At 43.6% G+C, this 16,908-nt stretch overlaps 1 protein-coding gene across 5 annotated transcripts in view; it reads right to left on the reverse strand.

Annotated features, from left to right (window-relative positions):
• CCDC149 (coiled-coil domain containing 149) overlaps positions 1-16,908 on the reverse strand; it is a 96,279-nt gene that overhangs the window by 58,360 nt on the left and 21,011 nt on the right. For all 5 annotated transcript variants that reach the window (XM_016154818.2, XM_016154817.2, XM_036227563.1 and 2 more), the window contains exons 2-3: positions 5,986-6,147; positions 4,640-4,678 (exon numbers count right to left, since the gene is read on the reverse strand). In XM_016154818.2, coding sequence (XP_016010304.2) covers positions 4,640-4,678; positions 5,986-6,045 — 99 coding nt within the window. In that variant the 5' untranslated portion in view covers positions 6,046-6,147. The remainder of the gene's footprint in view (positions 1-4,639; positions 4,679-5,985; positions 6,148-16,908) is intronic.

Below are 16,908 nucleotides of genomic sequence, written 5' to 3' on the forward strand. Positions count from 1 at the left end.
CTTCTAGCTAAGTGGAAAGTTTCATTGTAACCAGTGCCTAAAAATGTAATGGTGCATTTTCCTCCCTACGGTGAGCTAATGATGTAGGCATCTTAACACCACCTATTCCAAACCCAATCACATGCCCAAATAGATTAACTAACTAAAGATAAATAAAATTATATACATGTGTGTGTATATATATATATATATATATATATATTTTTTTTTTTTTTTTAAATAGATGAGTCTTCATCTACTATTTATCAAGACATTTCTCCCATTATCAAGCCAGATTTCTTCCCCCTTGCTTTGGGCTATATTTTTCTCTCCTTATCACCAATGACCACGACTTAACATCCTATACAACTTAGTTATTTTGTTTCTTGTCTGGTCATAGCACCCCTACCAGAATTAAGATGATTATATAATTCACCATCTCAACTAAGACGCTGTGGAGAGTGCACTATACATTATGACAGGACAAGAGGTGTATGTAGAAATGACCCTGGGCAAACTGAAGGTGTCGCCCTAACCATGACACAAGTTCCGCAAGCTCAGGGATTTGGGTCCAGCTGTTTTCACCCCTGTGTCCCTGCCAACTAATTAGCATAAGATGCCCATAAGATGCCCAATAAATACTTATTGAGTTATGGCGGTTCTGAGCATGAGCTCTGCCTCCATCACCAATTGATTACGTCACTTCCCTCCTTGGCTGATTTCCTTGACCTCCATATGCCTCAATTTCCTCACCTGTCAGATGGCAACAATAATAACAGCACCTACCTCACGCGGTTGTGGGAGAATTAAGTGAGATCATCCGCAGGTCCGACACACTGCGAGAGTGAGCACTCGGAAGCAGTGGCTGCCGACATGCATCTCCGGCACCCTGAGCCTGTCCCTAGGACTAGAGGGGCAGCTTTTTTCTAGTGATCGAAGAAGTGGAGTCTGTAGCCCTCCTGCAGTTGGCAGCCATGCTCCCCATTCTTTGGGGAAAGCAGGTCCACACAAAAGGAATGACAGCCGACACAGAGAATACTGTGGGCAGAGGCGCGACCTGGGCACCTCGGTTCTGGTGGTAGCTGGTCCTGAGGCCTGGCTACATTTTTGCCTCCCGTGGTGGCTGCTCAACCAAACCTTCTGAGGTCCTGTGAGCCAGGAACCTCCTCTTTGGCCCAAGCTACTTCAAACCGCCAAGTATAACCAAAGGGTTCTGATAAGGGTGCATTAATATATAACTGATTTTTTTTTTTTTTTAAAGAAAGGAATAATGAGGAGGAGGAGGAATGATAAACCTTTGCCGACGCTCTCTCCACGCCAGGTGCTGTGCTGAGGACTCTACTTGTATTACCTCATTTGTTTCTTTCAAACACACCATACAGTGGGCACCATATTTATTCCCATTTTATGGATAAGAAAGCTGAGACTCAGACACCCAGAGGAACCTTCCCAAGGCCACACGGAAATCTTGATGGGTGTCATTGCTAGCGCCCTAACAGCCCTTCCATCCAGGTGATTAATCTAAGCCAGTTAATATATAGTGCTCTCCTGGGAAATGTTACAGACCAGGAATGGGGGCATGTCCTACACTGGCCCAATCATGCTGGAGGGAAGGACTTCTAGTCCAGGGCTGGGTTTTCTGCCTCTCCTGAGTAGGGGAACCCATCTTAGAAGAAAGTTTATGCTAAGTTTAAGAAGACGCTGATGTTAAAATTGACACAGTGATAGAGTGGCCAGATAAAATACAGGACGCCCATTTCAATTTGAATTTCAGATAAACAATGAATGATGTTTTAGCATAAGTATGTCCCTAGTATTACATGGGACATACTTTTGTACTAAAAACGTATCAATTGTCTACCTGAAATTTAAATTTACCTGGGTGTCTTGTATTTTTATTCGCGAAGTGTGGCGGAGGGGAGAGAATGGGTACGTGACGGCTGTACAGCACCTGAAGCCTGCACTACCTCCGAACTTCCAGTTACGTGAGGTCATTGACTCCTTTGTTTTAGCAGTTTAGAATTTCTATCACTTGCACCCCGATGTATCCTATCTCTTACAGCAAGTCAGCGGTTTCAACCTAGGCAGGAAGGATGCAGCATGCAGGCTCACACCACCATACTAAATCCTCAATGGACAGAAACTGAATGCCATATCAAAAGCTATAAAGCCAGTATTTAAGACATTGAATTTTTTTTTTTTTTTAGCTCTGTAAAAATGCAGCTTGAAAGACTTACTGGAATCCATCAGGTTCTCCCCAGTCAATGTAAATTTTTTTATTATAAAGTCATAGAATGTGAACTCACTTACACAGTAAAACTCCTTTGTAAATACTAACAAACTTGAAAATTGTGGCAAAGGTGACTGCTCATGGTCACCAAAAACATAAACACAAAATCACCTAGTGATTCCAGATTAAGGGTCTCAATATTTAGACATTAATGATAAATTCCTAATTTCTTTAGGAAAAAAAAATGAATTGATTCTATAGAAAAATTTGACTTTAGATCAAATTCAAAGCATTGTAAAATAGTCAAATAAAATAGGAAGGGAGTTATGGGAGTAAGGTGAACCGGAGGGTAAAGGTCGTGTGTGTGTGTGTGTGTGTGTGTGTGTGTGTGTGTGTGTGTGTGTGTCTTGGGCGTACTGTTTATACAGCATCGAAAATCACAAGATAACAAACCCAAGGAGTTTATATGCAGTGCCAGGTATATGAACGACCAATGAACAAAAGCAGGATGTTGATTTAGTTGATTTAGCCATTACGACTATGAAGAGACCAAACAATTCAGTGTCCTTATTTGCATCCACCAGTTCTGAAGCTCTGCTGTGGTGCAAACCCTTTCCCCTAACATAAAACACGCAGCTTTAGCATCACCATCATCCAGCCTCCCTTCAAGACCATAAAAGGCTAAAATTCAGAGCACGCCAGTCTAGAACAATTGTGAAGTTGAGAAAAGTTCTAATAAAGATATCTTTAGAAAAAAGCAATATATATGTATCTATCCCTGCAACTGGATTAAAATAAATTTGATGTACAATATTCCTGGATGTAATATTATGAAAGTGTTAACTGTCCCCAAATTAATCTATATATTTAACAAAACCTCTATCGAAATACCAATAGGTATGGGTTGGAGATGGGTGAGATCAGAGGAGGACTTGATAAAATGTCAGTTTCATCTTCCTGAAAAAGACGAGCAACGGGAAGGACACCAGTCTAAACGGACACATAAAGTAAAATCGGAATCATGTGTTACAGCCACAGGATTACACAGGAAGCACCGTGGAAAAGAACAGTAAGTTCAGAAACAGATCAACAAAGATTTGCTCATGATAAAAGGGGGCATCTAAAGTCTACAGGAAAAAAATTAGACTCATCAACGAACATCGCTGGCTACCATTTAGGAGAGAAAAACATAAAAGACTTGTGAGTTTTGCCGGTATGACGGGGTTTAAAAGTCTGAAGTGCTAGGTGTCCATGGGTGGACGAATGGATAAAGAAGGTGTGATACACACACACACACACACACATACACACACATGATGAAATAAAAATGAATAAAGTCTTACAGCCTGCACCAGCATGGATGGACACAGAGGGTATTATTTTAAGTGACATAAGTCAGAGAACAACAAATACCATATGATTTCATTTACATGTGGAATCTAAAAAAAAAAAAAAGTGTCTACGGCCATGCCACCCTGAACAACCCCAATCCCGTCTGATCTCAGAAGCTAAGCAGGGTCAAGCCTGGTGAGTACTTGGATGGGAGATCGACTAGGAAGACCAGTGTTGTAGGTGTAAAACATAAAAAACTAAGGGATTGTAAACTGACAAGGTCCTTGCAATCTGGGGGTCAACCAAGGGTTGCCTCGCCTAAAAAATAAAATAATAATAATAATAATAATTAAAAAAAATAAAGGGTGAACAAAACAAAACAAAAATGGACTCATACAAACAGAGAACAAACTGATGGCTGCCAAAGGAGAAGGAAGGGGTGGGAAGATGAGTGAAGAAGGTGAAAGGGAATGAATGAGATACGAACTTCCAGTTATAAAATTCACAAGTCACGGGGATGTAACGTACGGCACGGGGAACACAGTCAATAGTATCGTAATAACTTCGTATGGTGACAGATGGTTACTAATCTTATCCTGGCGATCTCATCATAAGGAATGTAAGTGTTGAATCACTATGTTATACACCTGAAACTAATATAACGTTGTATGCCAATTATACTACAGTAAAATAAAACAAAACAAAACAAAACAAAACAAAACAAAACAAAACAAAATAAAATAAAATAAAATAAAATAAAATAAAATAAAATAACATTTTTTTCAAGTCTGAAGCGGCAGGAACTAACAGCAAAACAGCACCAATCCCCGGGCCAGGAAGCTCAAGTGCTACAGCCACGAACCCTCAATCACGGTTTCCCACCCCCGCTGGACTTCACTGGGTTTCCCTCGCCCGTCACCCCACCTCAGCCCCTCTTTGCAGTCAGCATTTCCCTACCACTCACTGCCCCCAGTACAACAAAAAGATTTTGGAAAATAAAAGATTTCTCTGTACACTGGGGGATTTCCTGATGCCCCTAATTGTAAGGCATCAATATGAACAATTGGAGAGATATTAAAGATCAGAAATAAGTCTTACCTGTTTCCTCTTTTCAGGGGGAAGTGACGGATCTCCATCCTACGAAGAAACACATGCTATATTTTACTTAAAAAAAAAAAATAGATGTTCTTACATTCAAGGAATTGAACCAAACTATGAAGTAAGTTCAGATACTCCCCACTCCTCCTAGTCCTTGCAATCAGTAATGTGCTCAAATAACTGAACCAGAGTTAGTTTGGAAAAACCTCTATGGAATCAGTTCCATTTAGGACCAAATCTATATATTTTCTACATCAATGTGAACCAAAAAAATTTGTAAATAAACCAACTGGATTTATCAAAATTATTTTTGAGCATTTCATTTGGTTTGAGTTCCTCTTTTAAATAGATGCAAAAGAATAGTAATAGATACACACACACACATACACACACACACACTCTTGAATTTTCTCTATGAGCAGAACAATTTGGGGGGTTGGGGAAAGGATATGCTCGAAAGAAAATTAACTGACAACTTCCAGTCCTATCAGACTTTTTATCTGAAAAAAAATGCAATTCCTCTCTCATGTGCCATCTAGGAATACAAATATCCCGGGTGAATGAGTAAATGCTCAGGGAGCCAGCGCCCTGCTATCCCGTGCTGTCCATACAGAAGTCAGCACTACGTTAACCTGAGGAATCTATCTCCTCTGTCACTGTCCCAGACAGTCCAATGATCCCAGCACAAATGGTGAAATGTCAGTAATACTGTCAGCACATAAAAAAATTCTATAAGTGAGGAAAAATAAGTAAGAAATGCAAAATAGCACTACGCCGTTGGTACCCTCCATTTTGGTATAGTTTCTTCCCTTAAAAATCTTGCTGTATAAAAACTTAGAGAAAAGCTAAATGCCCAGGATAAAGGAAAGGTTTCAAGAATTATGAAAATATTACTATGCAACTGTTCTTAAAAATTTGTATGTATGACCTAGAGAGATGTCCAAAATCAAGTGCTGAGCGAAAAGAGCCCGTTTTAGAACAACATTCATAGAGTGCTGTCCAACAGAATCCTGTGACAATGGAAATGTCCTGCACCTAATTGTCCAGCACAGTGGCCACCATGGAAATGCTCCATAGCAACAACGCAACCCAGTGCGGTCATCACCAGCTCCGACGGCGACTGAGCCCACGAAGTGTGGTGAGACTGAAGAACTGAGTTTGCAATTCTATTTCATTCTAATTTATTCATAATGAAATTTAAATAACCACATGTCACTAATGGCTTCAGTATCAGGCAGTCTGGACTTATAATACAAATCCTCTTTAAAATACTCCATATAAATAGGCACATACGAACACATCCATATATGTGCATACTTCATAGGTCACCGCGACGTAATACGTACAATCAGCTCTCGGTATTTCTTCTTCAGGGACTGGTGGCGTTCTCGAAGCTGATTGGCCATGAGTTTGTACTGGTCCCTTTCCTGCTGGCATGTGTCCAGCTCCTTCGAAAGGATCAGCAGGGCTTCCTTTTTACTCTCCAGCTTCCTTTTACACACCAGGTACTGCAAAACAGCCAAATCCAAGCGACTGGTCAGTCAACAGACGTGAGATTTAGCACACCCTGCAGGGTTGGTTTTCGTTTTGTTCTGTGGCCTTTTTTTGTTTTTAGAGACCGTATATCCAGAGACATTTGTCAGTAATTGACATATGCACCCTAAGGCTGCTACAGAACCTGACATAGTTCCCTCATGTCACCGAGACTTGGCACAAAGTTCATGAACTTTGGCAAATTAGGACAGACAAAATAAGGTAATTGACAAATAAGTTAAAAAGTGAAATACTTCTTTAAAATTACATAGATAAATACATAAATGGATAGCTGGACCCCAAATTAAAAAAAAAATCCAGATAAAATTATGTAAAATTTTATTAAAATTCTACAAAATGATACACATGGAAAAATATTTAATAAAAATTTTGTATATTACAATTGTCTCTTGGTAGTAAAATTATGTGCATGTTTTTAAATTTTATTCTTTATGCTTTTCTGTGTTTCCTATATTCTCTAGAATACTCATATGCCTTCTATAATAAAAAAATACAAAATACGTTATGAAAAAATAATTTAATTGAACCATAAATCACTGCAATAGATTGTACCTGACCATGCAACCCAGCAGACATTTTCTCACTTGAGATTTTTTTATTCACCAGATCGGCCAAGATATGCACTTTCCGTGATAGGCACCTGTAGGCACTCACCACCCCCATTCCCCAAAGACCAATTTCATGAGCTAAGTATTTTAGCAACACTTTGAATTGTCCCCAAACGGTCGGCATACCCTGCTGGAACCCACTCTCCCCGCCGTAAACCACCCTTACCGGACCATCAGCCACCACCTGGGCCAGTGTGAGCCCCGCCTGGGACTTTTCCGCTTTTCCTGGATGCACTGTACCACCTCGTGTTACTCACACATGTGAAATGTGGCACTAAACACCTTTTGAATTTGCCCCGTAAAAGACCAAATTCAGAGCATTCATGAAAACAATTTATAGTTTCATTATACACTCTGACACGAGCACTTTGTCATCATGGACGCGCACACAAAGCGGGGAGGATCGGCACTCCCGTGCCGTTAGAGTCGATGCTCTTTTATGGACAAAAAGCATTACTCATATATAGTGCTTGCTCGGAACTGACTTTGTTAAGTTCACTTTCAAATAAAGGCAAGGCGAAAGAGAGAGTTCTGTGCATTAGCACATTTTTTTTTTCCTTAAAAAAAAAAAAAAAAAAGTAATTGCTCAGGTTCCAAAACGAGGAATAAAAAAGCCGTTCTGAGATGGATTTGAGTTCTAAGAGAGGACACTTCCACCTTGGATGGATCGTATTCCTGGCGGTAATGAGTTTGGAATCCTGCCTTAAAACATCCTGGATTTTAAGACTTTGACATCGTCTTCGTGGAGGCAAAAATGGTTCTGTTGCCACAGTGATTTCTCCAGAGTAAAATCCCCAAGGAGTAAATATCAAAGGAGTGTCTCAGAAACCTCAACAGCAATGTCCTAAGGGATGTATTGAGATTTCACAGGAAAAAAAATACCATTTACACACAATTGAAGAGCTCCACCCTTGTGCCTTCAGTTCTTTGCTCATTATCTGCAGCCTCTGTTGTGTTGTTAGTATTAGTGGCACCGAGATGGTCACCTTTGTCCCTTTAATTTATCAGATCCCAAGCTAAGGCCCCAAAGATACCCAGCATTTTCCGACTTTGGGAAAGAAAATCCCAATGTTGTGGAAACACTGCAAGGTGCAGGAGGCAGGGCTAGCCGTAACATGCGGTCTACTGAAGGGGAATGGGTACGGGCCACCACTTAGTGGCCAAGTGGAAGTCCAAGTCCTCTGACCTTGAACTACGATCAGTTAAAGCCCAAGGGAGAAGCCATTTTCCTCATGAGGCATGGTCCAAGTGGGGTCCCGGAAACTGTAGGGGTGGTAATCGGACGCCCTTCCCTTGGGTCTAAGGTACCTGGCAGAAAACAGGCACTTTGGCCTCTCCTAAGAGCCAGGGCCAGGATGCGAGGAGAACGAGCATTGCAGTGTGACTTCCCCATGGCGTGGAAAACAGGACAATTACGACTCTACCAAAGGGTAAGAAAGCAAACGCATTCTGTCTGGAAGACGGAGTCATGCCGAGAAAAGGTTGGTCTTTAGAAAGCCACTGCTTGGGCTACTTGTTCTGCTTACTAAGGTCCAGAACAGTGGATTTCAAAAATTTTTATTACATGTCAGTTATTTTCATCGGTACAACAGTCTTAGGCTGAAGCCTCATTTCTAAAACACCTCAAATGGGCACTCCCCTGGCTCAAGGTGGGACACCCACCTTATAGCTCCCTCCCCCCCCACACACACACATACACACATACACCCTGGTGTGGCCACAGCAGCAAGGAAACCTCAGAAGACTGCTCCACACCACCCTGGACCGCTTGTGAAAATGCAGATTCCTGGGCCCCAGGGCAGACCCCCTGAATCAGCATCTCCTGCGGCTGAGGACTCTGCACTGTTAGCACATGGCACAAGTGACTCTGACTCCATCTACACTTTGAAAGCCCAGGCTCTGGAGGCCTCCAGCTTTACGGTATCTCAAAAGTTAGGACCAGCTACAGTAGTCCGGAAGGGTCGAGAGACCACAGCAGCGCACAGAGTTCAAGGCTAAAGCACAGTCTCAGGACCGTGCTGGGGCCGTCCACGCCACCTTTTGTAGCACAGAGGTGTTCTGAACAAGTACAAGCACAGACTGCATTCTACTGCATCTGGCCAAAGATCTTCTAAATGCAGAGTCTCACGGACACAACAGTAGGACACTCGGAGTCCTGCATTTGGTGGGGGGTATTGGCGAATGGGACGTAATTTCTTGCTAGCACTAAAATGGTGATAGCTTCGTACCTGGGAAGGTAGCTGCTAAAATGCCCCATGTCCTATCTGCCCAACTGGAAACAAACAACAACAACAATAACAACAACGATGACGACAACAACAAAAACTGGAAAGAAAGAAAGAAAAAGATGTTGAAGACCTTCCCGTGGGAGCTTTGAACAACCAGCCAACTCATGGATTCACTCCTCAGCCTTAGAAGGGACCGGTAAAGAGCAGAAAGCTGGCCGGACCACGTGCCTGTGCTTGGGACATTTCGGCTCCTCAAGGAGGGTGAGGGAGGAGGTGGACGGCAGAAAGTCGCCAGGCGGAGGCAGGAGGCTTACCAGCGTGGGTCTAACGGTGAGCTGGTCATGGACTGCTGGGACCCTGGGAAGGCCACAGAACACAAGGGAATACACACACACACACACACACGCACACACACACACACAGCATGGGCCTAAGTTTCCAGACTTGGGAGATAAGGGGTCTCCTGGAGTGCCCTCCAACTTGAGGAACTCTCAATTTTAACACCTCGTTCAATATCACTGGGGGTGGTGAGGGGCTCCAGTCCAGGAGGCATGACTCACGTCGAGCCCCCAGGAGTCACTGCTTCGGCCTTGTCTAGGGCAGAGCCAGAGCGACGACTTCTGAAGGTGGCCTGCAAAAGTGACAGCTCCAGAATCTCTCTATGGCCGGGGCTTCAGGGGAGCCACCCAGATGGACGGGGTGCTGAAGCCGTGTTTCAACGGCAGTTTATGACAGAGCGGGAAAAGGCCAAACGTTTACGTGGTCGACATTGGCGCCTCTCTCTGACATTTCCAGTCCTCCTTTCCTTCCAGGCCCGTGGTGGGACGGTCCCTCCCCATTGCTTTGGAATAAGGCGGAGCCCTGTAACTCGCTTTATCCAATAAAACGGGACTAGAGGAAACACTAGGCACTTCAAAGGTGAAAGCACTTAAGAACCGAAGTGCGAATTGCCAAGCCTTCTCCTCCCCTGTTGCGACATTTGTGGAAGCACGTGTCGATCCGGAGGTGCCAAAGGAACAAAACGGCCTAGTGGACCGCACCAACAGAGCAGACAGCTGCCCTGGAGCGGCGCTGGGGGCCATGGAGAAATTCGTGTGGTCCAGAAACAAACTTTTGTGGTATTACGATTTGGGGGATATTTGTCACCACAGCTTCACTTAGCCCATTCTGACTAATACAGTCCGTACCAAAGAACAGGAGGGTAGGAGACTGGTAGAGGCGATACCTGCTCTGTGCTTCTGCTGAATCACCACAACGATGAAAAGGATGAACGTTACCGCGATGGCTAATAACAACGACAGAAAATAAAGTTTTGTGACAAAAGTTTTCCATGTCTGATTGCCATGAATCCTCACAACGCAGTGAGGTTACTATGTTGGTATCATGTTTCTAAATGAGAAGCGAGGCTTAAAGAGTTTATGTAATATGCCAAGGGATTAGCACGGCCGGAATCTGCACCCAGATCTTTGCAGAGCCGAGCCTGCGAACCTCCAATTCCTGACAGACTAAGCATTCTGTGCCCATCCCCCCAACACATACGAAAAGAAAATCAGGATATTCGTGGAGTTGGTTACTGCATCAAGTTGGTATTCCTAGCACAAGGAAGCAAAGAAAGGGCAATTTTGAATTTGGCTACTTTTTAGATGTAGAACAAACAGGTAAAACCTTTATCTCTGCACCCAGCCCCATCGCTCTAAAACTGGTGGGCTTGCGTCTTCTCTCCTCAGATGCAAAGCCTGAAGGAAGGAGGGAAAAAGCCAAAGAATCCACAAGCGTCTCTCCCCTCTGCTCTTTGTGAGGGAGCCACGTGGAAGCAGGAGGGTTTCCATTCACTTACGAGAAATGGGAGAGAACCAGAGGGTCTTAGAAAAGAACTAGCGGGCTATTTCCTCCAAGGCGGCTTGGTTGTAACAGGAGTTTTCTGTAAGGGGTAGTTGGTCTCGATTGTTCAGTCAACAAATGTTTTCTGGGTGTCTTCTATGTGTTAGGCACTGAGCCAAGCATTGGAAATGGTCCTGTCATTTTGAAAGAAAAAACATGATACTGGGACCACAAAAATTCACCTCCATAATCCCTCAGGAATTTTTCTGAAGCCCCAACAGTTCTAAAAACTGAAATCATGTTCATAGCCCACTAACGACCTCGGCTGAGGTCATTTACGGTCTTTATGCCGCTGCGTGTGAATATTCATACATTTTCTAAAGACAAATCAGTGTGTCTGATTCCTGGCTGCTGGCCACACCTCTACCGGAGATGATAACAAAACACACAGTGTGCTCATCGCATTCCCTTCCAGGTGCCAAAAGTCCCCGCATCTGAAACATTTGGGGCCCGGGGATTTTGAATAAGGGACCTGATTTTTATTTTAAAGTCAGCCTTGCAAATCTCTACATAGTCTTGAAGACAACCGTGTGACTAAAACCAAATCTTTCTCAAACAGTAATTGCCCCAAACTTAAGCATTTATTAGATTTCGACTTCCTTACGGAGGCCAGGAAAAACTAACAGTACATTACATGCAGTAATTGTTCGAGTTGCCATAACGCCCAATTGCCTGTTCCCATAGCCTCCTAATTTCTTTATTCTTTAGAAAAAAAAAATGAATGCTGGAGCTGGGCTAAACCTCACAGGTAACTCAGGTGATCTGCCCAATTGCAAAGAATAAGGTTCCCGGCTGGCAGCACATCCCATAACAATGTTTCCCAAACTGTGGGTCATGATACATCAGTCTGGGTAGTGAAATCAGTTCAGTTGCAACCCTCATTTTCTTTAAAAAAAAAAAAAAAAAAAGACACGGATTAGAACAAAAAGTATCACTGTGCACCCCATGCAGTAAAGGTACATACTGTTTCATGGAACTTTTCTTTTTCAATATGTGCGTGGGAATAAATACGCATATATGAATATTTTCACACATTTCTGTGGGCTGCATTTTAAAAGTTTGAAAACTACTACTCTGTAATAAATTCATTTGTTCAACAAATATTTAGTGAAAGGCACCAAGAGAGGCGAGAGGGGACCTGGGGGGGGTGATTGTGGGGGGAGGAGCAGGGGGAAGCTATACACAGGAGATGCTGCTTGAAATGAGTTTTGAGAGACGACAAGGCATAAAACGCAGTCAAATAAAGGCCATTACGTTATGGAAATAATTAGCCCATTCTTTGAGACGGAGGCGCAAACTCTGATTAATTAATTAATGTTTGCTCTGCTCATCTCACTGAGGTTACTATGAGCTTGAAATAAATGGGCCTATGATAAAATTTGGTTTTGTAAACGTTTTCAAAATTAAAGGTATTTTTATAGCACTTAAAGCTTATAAAACACTGTCATGGGCGCGCTCTCATTTGAAAGTCAACCCTCTATGACAAGTGGGACACATACTGTTTTTCCCATTTTATAGACAAAATAACTGAGATTGTCTTTCCCAGAGTCACATTAACTAACAGCTATTAGCTCAAACTAGGACTCCTAACTACAAATTTCAAGCTCTTTTTACTATTCTATCCTGGTACCAAATAAATGATTACCAGTTCCACACATTACTTCTATTGACTCAAATCATAGTTTTAACAAGACACTCGGAGGTAATTGTGTACCTGAAAGCAATGCATTTTAATTCTTAGTATTTCGAGACCCTGTTCAGAAGACTAGCAGCCCACCTGGGGCCTTTTCAACCCTCTTCCATGAGAAATGGCTGAAGTGCAAGAGGTCCCCCTGCAGATCTGCTCAGCGATCAGCCAACTCCACGTCCCCGAGAGGCCTGGCTAGCTGAGTGTTGAATGGCAGGCTCACCACACGGGGGTCTTTACCAGCTGAAACTGCAGGTGTGACCTACTTCGTTTTTCCAAGGGCACTTACGTGTTCGTGGGAGGGGTGACTCAGGCCCTAGCCCTCTTCTCTTGGCTAACTCGAATCCCAGCCTTACCCCTGACCCCATCGAGGTGACCTCATCCAGTCCAATGGCTTTCACTGTCATCTCTGCGCTGATCTCACTCAGATTGATCTCACCGGCTCGGACCCCTCACTTGCACTTCTCACTCTGATATCCGACCGCATCACTCCATGTGAACATCCGAGAGGCGTCCCAAACTGAACCCTTGATATCCCCTCGAGCCTGTCCCTCCCTGAATCTTCCCTCTTGGTAAATGGTACAAATCATGTTTGGTTTTCCGTAAAAACCTTGGAGTTGCCCTTGCCAATTCTTTCTCTCCCAGCCCTCATTTAATTCGTCAGCGTATTCTATTGGCATTACCTTCACAAGATGTATTGAATTCGGATACTTCTCACCCACTTCGGCCACAATCGCCCTCATTTAAGCCACCATCGTGTCTCAGGTGGACTTTGGCCCGAACCTCCCACTTCCGTCTCATCCTTCTACCCGCCTACAGTCTATTTTTGATGTACTATGAGAAAGATGCTTTTTAAATGAAAGAGATGGTGTTATGTGGTAGCTCAAAATCCACGATGGCTTCCCATTACATTTAAATTAAAATCCAGTCCTTCCACTCATCCTTGCTCACTGCTCTCCATTCTCACTGGCCGCCTTGCTAGGCTTTGACTGCATCAATCCCACTCCAACCGCAGGACCTTTGCACTGCCATTCCCCCAGCTTGGCTTGTGTGGCTTGTTCCCTGTCTTCATTCAAATCTCTGCTGTAATGTTTCCTTCTCAGGAAGCTCATCCCAGACTCTCAATCCCTTTACGCTGCTACTTTTCTTCATAGCACTCATCACTTGACCTGGACTTAAATAACTAATTATTGGTTTATTTTCAACATCTCCTTCTCCACGGCAGCAAGGATGTTGTTTTTTCATGCCAGATCCCTAGTTCTGAGAACACTCCATGGTAGATAGCTGGTGCTCAAAATACATGTCTAATAAATGAGAAAGCTTCATATAGCATCTTATTGTAGCCTCCGCATACCTGTAACACATGTGATATTGTCCCCATTTTACAGATACTCAAACACACAGCTGGTGAAGACCATAGGAATCATCTAAGCCAGGCCATTCATTGTACAGATGAGAAAATTAGGACTCAGAATGGTGAACTGACGTATCCAAGGCCGGTAGGACCCAGAGTTCCAAAATCGAAACTAAGAATCTTCTTATTCCGAGTTTAGCGGTCTCTCCACACTACCAAGCTAAGGTACGCACTCCTGCTAGGGAGACATAAATGCCGATAAACTTAGAGTGGTGCTTGGGACTTTTTAAAAATAGTAATAATAACAATTATTATTATAAAATAGATAATAATAAGTAGTCTGATCATCATTCACCAAGAGTTATTAACTGTAGTATGCTAAATGCTACGAAGAGATACAAAGCTCCCAGAACGTAGAGAAGGTGGTTGAGAGTAACGGTTGAGAGCTGGCAGAAGGAGCCGGGATGCCTGAGTTCAAATCTTGGCTCTGCCACTCCCTAGCTATGCGGCCAATTACTTAGCCTCTCTGTGCCTCAGTGTCTCCATTCGTTAAATGGTATAGTTATAGTATCTTCACAGGGCTGACGTGATAATTAAAAGAATTAGTATACGCAAACACTGAACACAGTAAATGCTGTAAGCGTGTTAATTGTTATTACGGCTGTTTGAGTCACTAGGAGAGTGACTGCGGCTTGCCTCCAATTATTGGAAGAGGATGTAGAAATTTGAAAGGGATCTTGAAGGACAGGGAGAGGGATTTGTTTTGTTTAGGGATAAGGGGTGTCGTGACAGGAAGTGGTGATTGGAAGGAAAACGGGCAACAACAAAGCACAAAGCTGAGACCCCAGAAGGCAAGTGGTCAGAACAGTGACCAATGGGCTGGGCTGGCTTCGGAGGAGGGGAGGGAACGCAAGCTGTACGATAAAGCCAGAGAGAGAGACAGATGAAGGCCAGGTCAGAAAGGGCCTGGACTGCGACCTCGAAATTCAGATTTTAATCTCCCAGTAAGCAGGAGCCCTGAGGGTCTCTGAATAGGAGAGTGACACTAAGAATCCTTTAAGGAAGACAATTTTGTCCTGACATCACTGTGGAGAGACTGTTCCATGATGTGACTGCAAGTTGGACCTGGGCCAGAACAAAGCTTGCTCACACGAGGAGAGAAAGGTGGTTGGGGTTCGGCCCCTCCACTTTTCAGGCATACCTCTGGATCTTGTGATTTGATCTGATCCGTCAGGCCTACAGAGAACATACTGGCTTTGCTGTTTCTTAATGTGGGGTCTGTTATCACCTTGTCTAACACAATACTGTTTGGCAGGTTGCTGCCCAGGCAACCAGATGCACTCATGGGTTTAGCCTCAGCCATAGCAGCTAGTATTAGAATCACATTGGTGGGTGAGTGGGTCACGTGGCCACCCGACGACATCTCATAAGGCTGAGCTGAGCAGGGCAAACCACAGAAAAATGTCCTACTCCCAGTCACTTGCTTCTCCTTGTGCCTCTGTTTTCATTCTTTAGGCAGAGTGTAATTCTGCTTGTCAAGTTCACGTGTAACATAAGGGCCAGAGATATTTGCTCTCCTCTCTAACCTCAGAAAAGGAGGGTTTCAGTTTGTTCTCAGGAGACGGGGGAAAGAAAAAAATAAGTATTTTTTGAATGTCTACTCTGTGCCAGGCGCTATTAGGAATAATAATAAGATGACCTTTATTTGATTATAATAGTTAAGTGCAATAATAATGAACATGACCGTTTTCCAAATTGCGCTAAATACTCGAGACATCCTATGGCTGCTCGATGAAACAGGTTGAACGATTGGCCCCATTTTAGAGATGAAGACACCGAAGCTCAAGGAGGTCCTGCATCATGAAGGCGACAAGCGGCGGAGCCGGACTGTTCCCTGCGCTTATCAGTTACGATCCTTGGTGGTCAGGGACAGTAACTCTAACATAGGAATGTGTTGGAAGAACATCGGAACTCATAGGAATAGACCTAGAAACAGGTAGACAGTGAGGCAGGTGACTCTGGAGTCTGCAGGCAGGAGCAGGAACCACCCAACCTCAGTGAAGAAAAGGTCAAGCCAGAGGCCGCCAAATGGGGCAGAACTGAACACCACCGCGTTTCAGGCCCTCTGCGCCTCTGCTCGAGGGTGTCTCCGCCTGGCCCGAAGCAGATCACGTGCTGTCCTTTGCCTGGAGAAGGACAGGACATCTTTTACTCTCATTAACCTCGAAGCCTCTATTAACTGTACGCAGAAACACAGACGAGGTGAAGTTTACCTGGCTGCTGTGGGATACACACCTGCCAACTGCAGAAAAGAAAAAAAAACACACACACACACCAAGTAGACTGGGTAATCAGTGAAACACAAATAGAATAAACTTGATAAAATATGCCCAGTTTTTGGCATGTATATTAGATATCATGAAATATTTTTATTATCCTCTCACGAAGTTTTCTTTTGAATTGCATTTCAATTATATTTTTAAAGCAGAGCCCGTAACTCATTTGTCGATGTTAATTCATGCCCGCCTACAAACACCACGAAGGTAGTCTTGTGCTTATCATCTTAAGGACCCAAACCCACAATTTTCACTACTGAGCGGCTTTTATCTAACCATTTACTGTTCTCTGCAATAAAGCAAGTCATAATTGCTACAAGGAAGATCATAATAATTAAATGACTATCTGACATCCTACATTACTATTTGGATGGCTTTACAACCAGATAACTGCTAAGAGGGATGAAGGTAGTGGGATGTCGGGGAGGTGGCCTCTCCACCAAGTGACCCTCTGCATGAAACAATGACTCCAGGCCCTTGGAGACCTTCACTGGCGGGAGCAGGCGGGCTCTCATCAGCCGCTGCAAGAACACAGCCTGCTAATCCAGAAAGGGTTCTCAGCGTGATGATGAGCTTATGTGGCTGCAGTGCTCATGTTCAGGAATAATTTAGAAACTTCTC

The sequence above is a fragment of the Rousettus aegyptiacus genome, unplaced genomic scaffold (assembly GCF_014176215.1).
Source record: "Rousettus aegyptiacus isolate mRouAeg1 unplaced genomic scaffold, mRouAeg1.p scaffold_m13_p_10, whole genome shotgun sequence".
Lineage (NCBI taxonomy): Eukaryota > Metazoa > Chordata > Mammalia > Chiroptera > Pteropodidae > Rousettus > Rousettus aegyptiacus.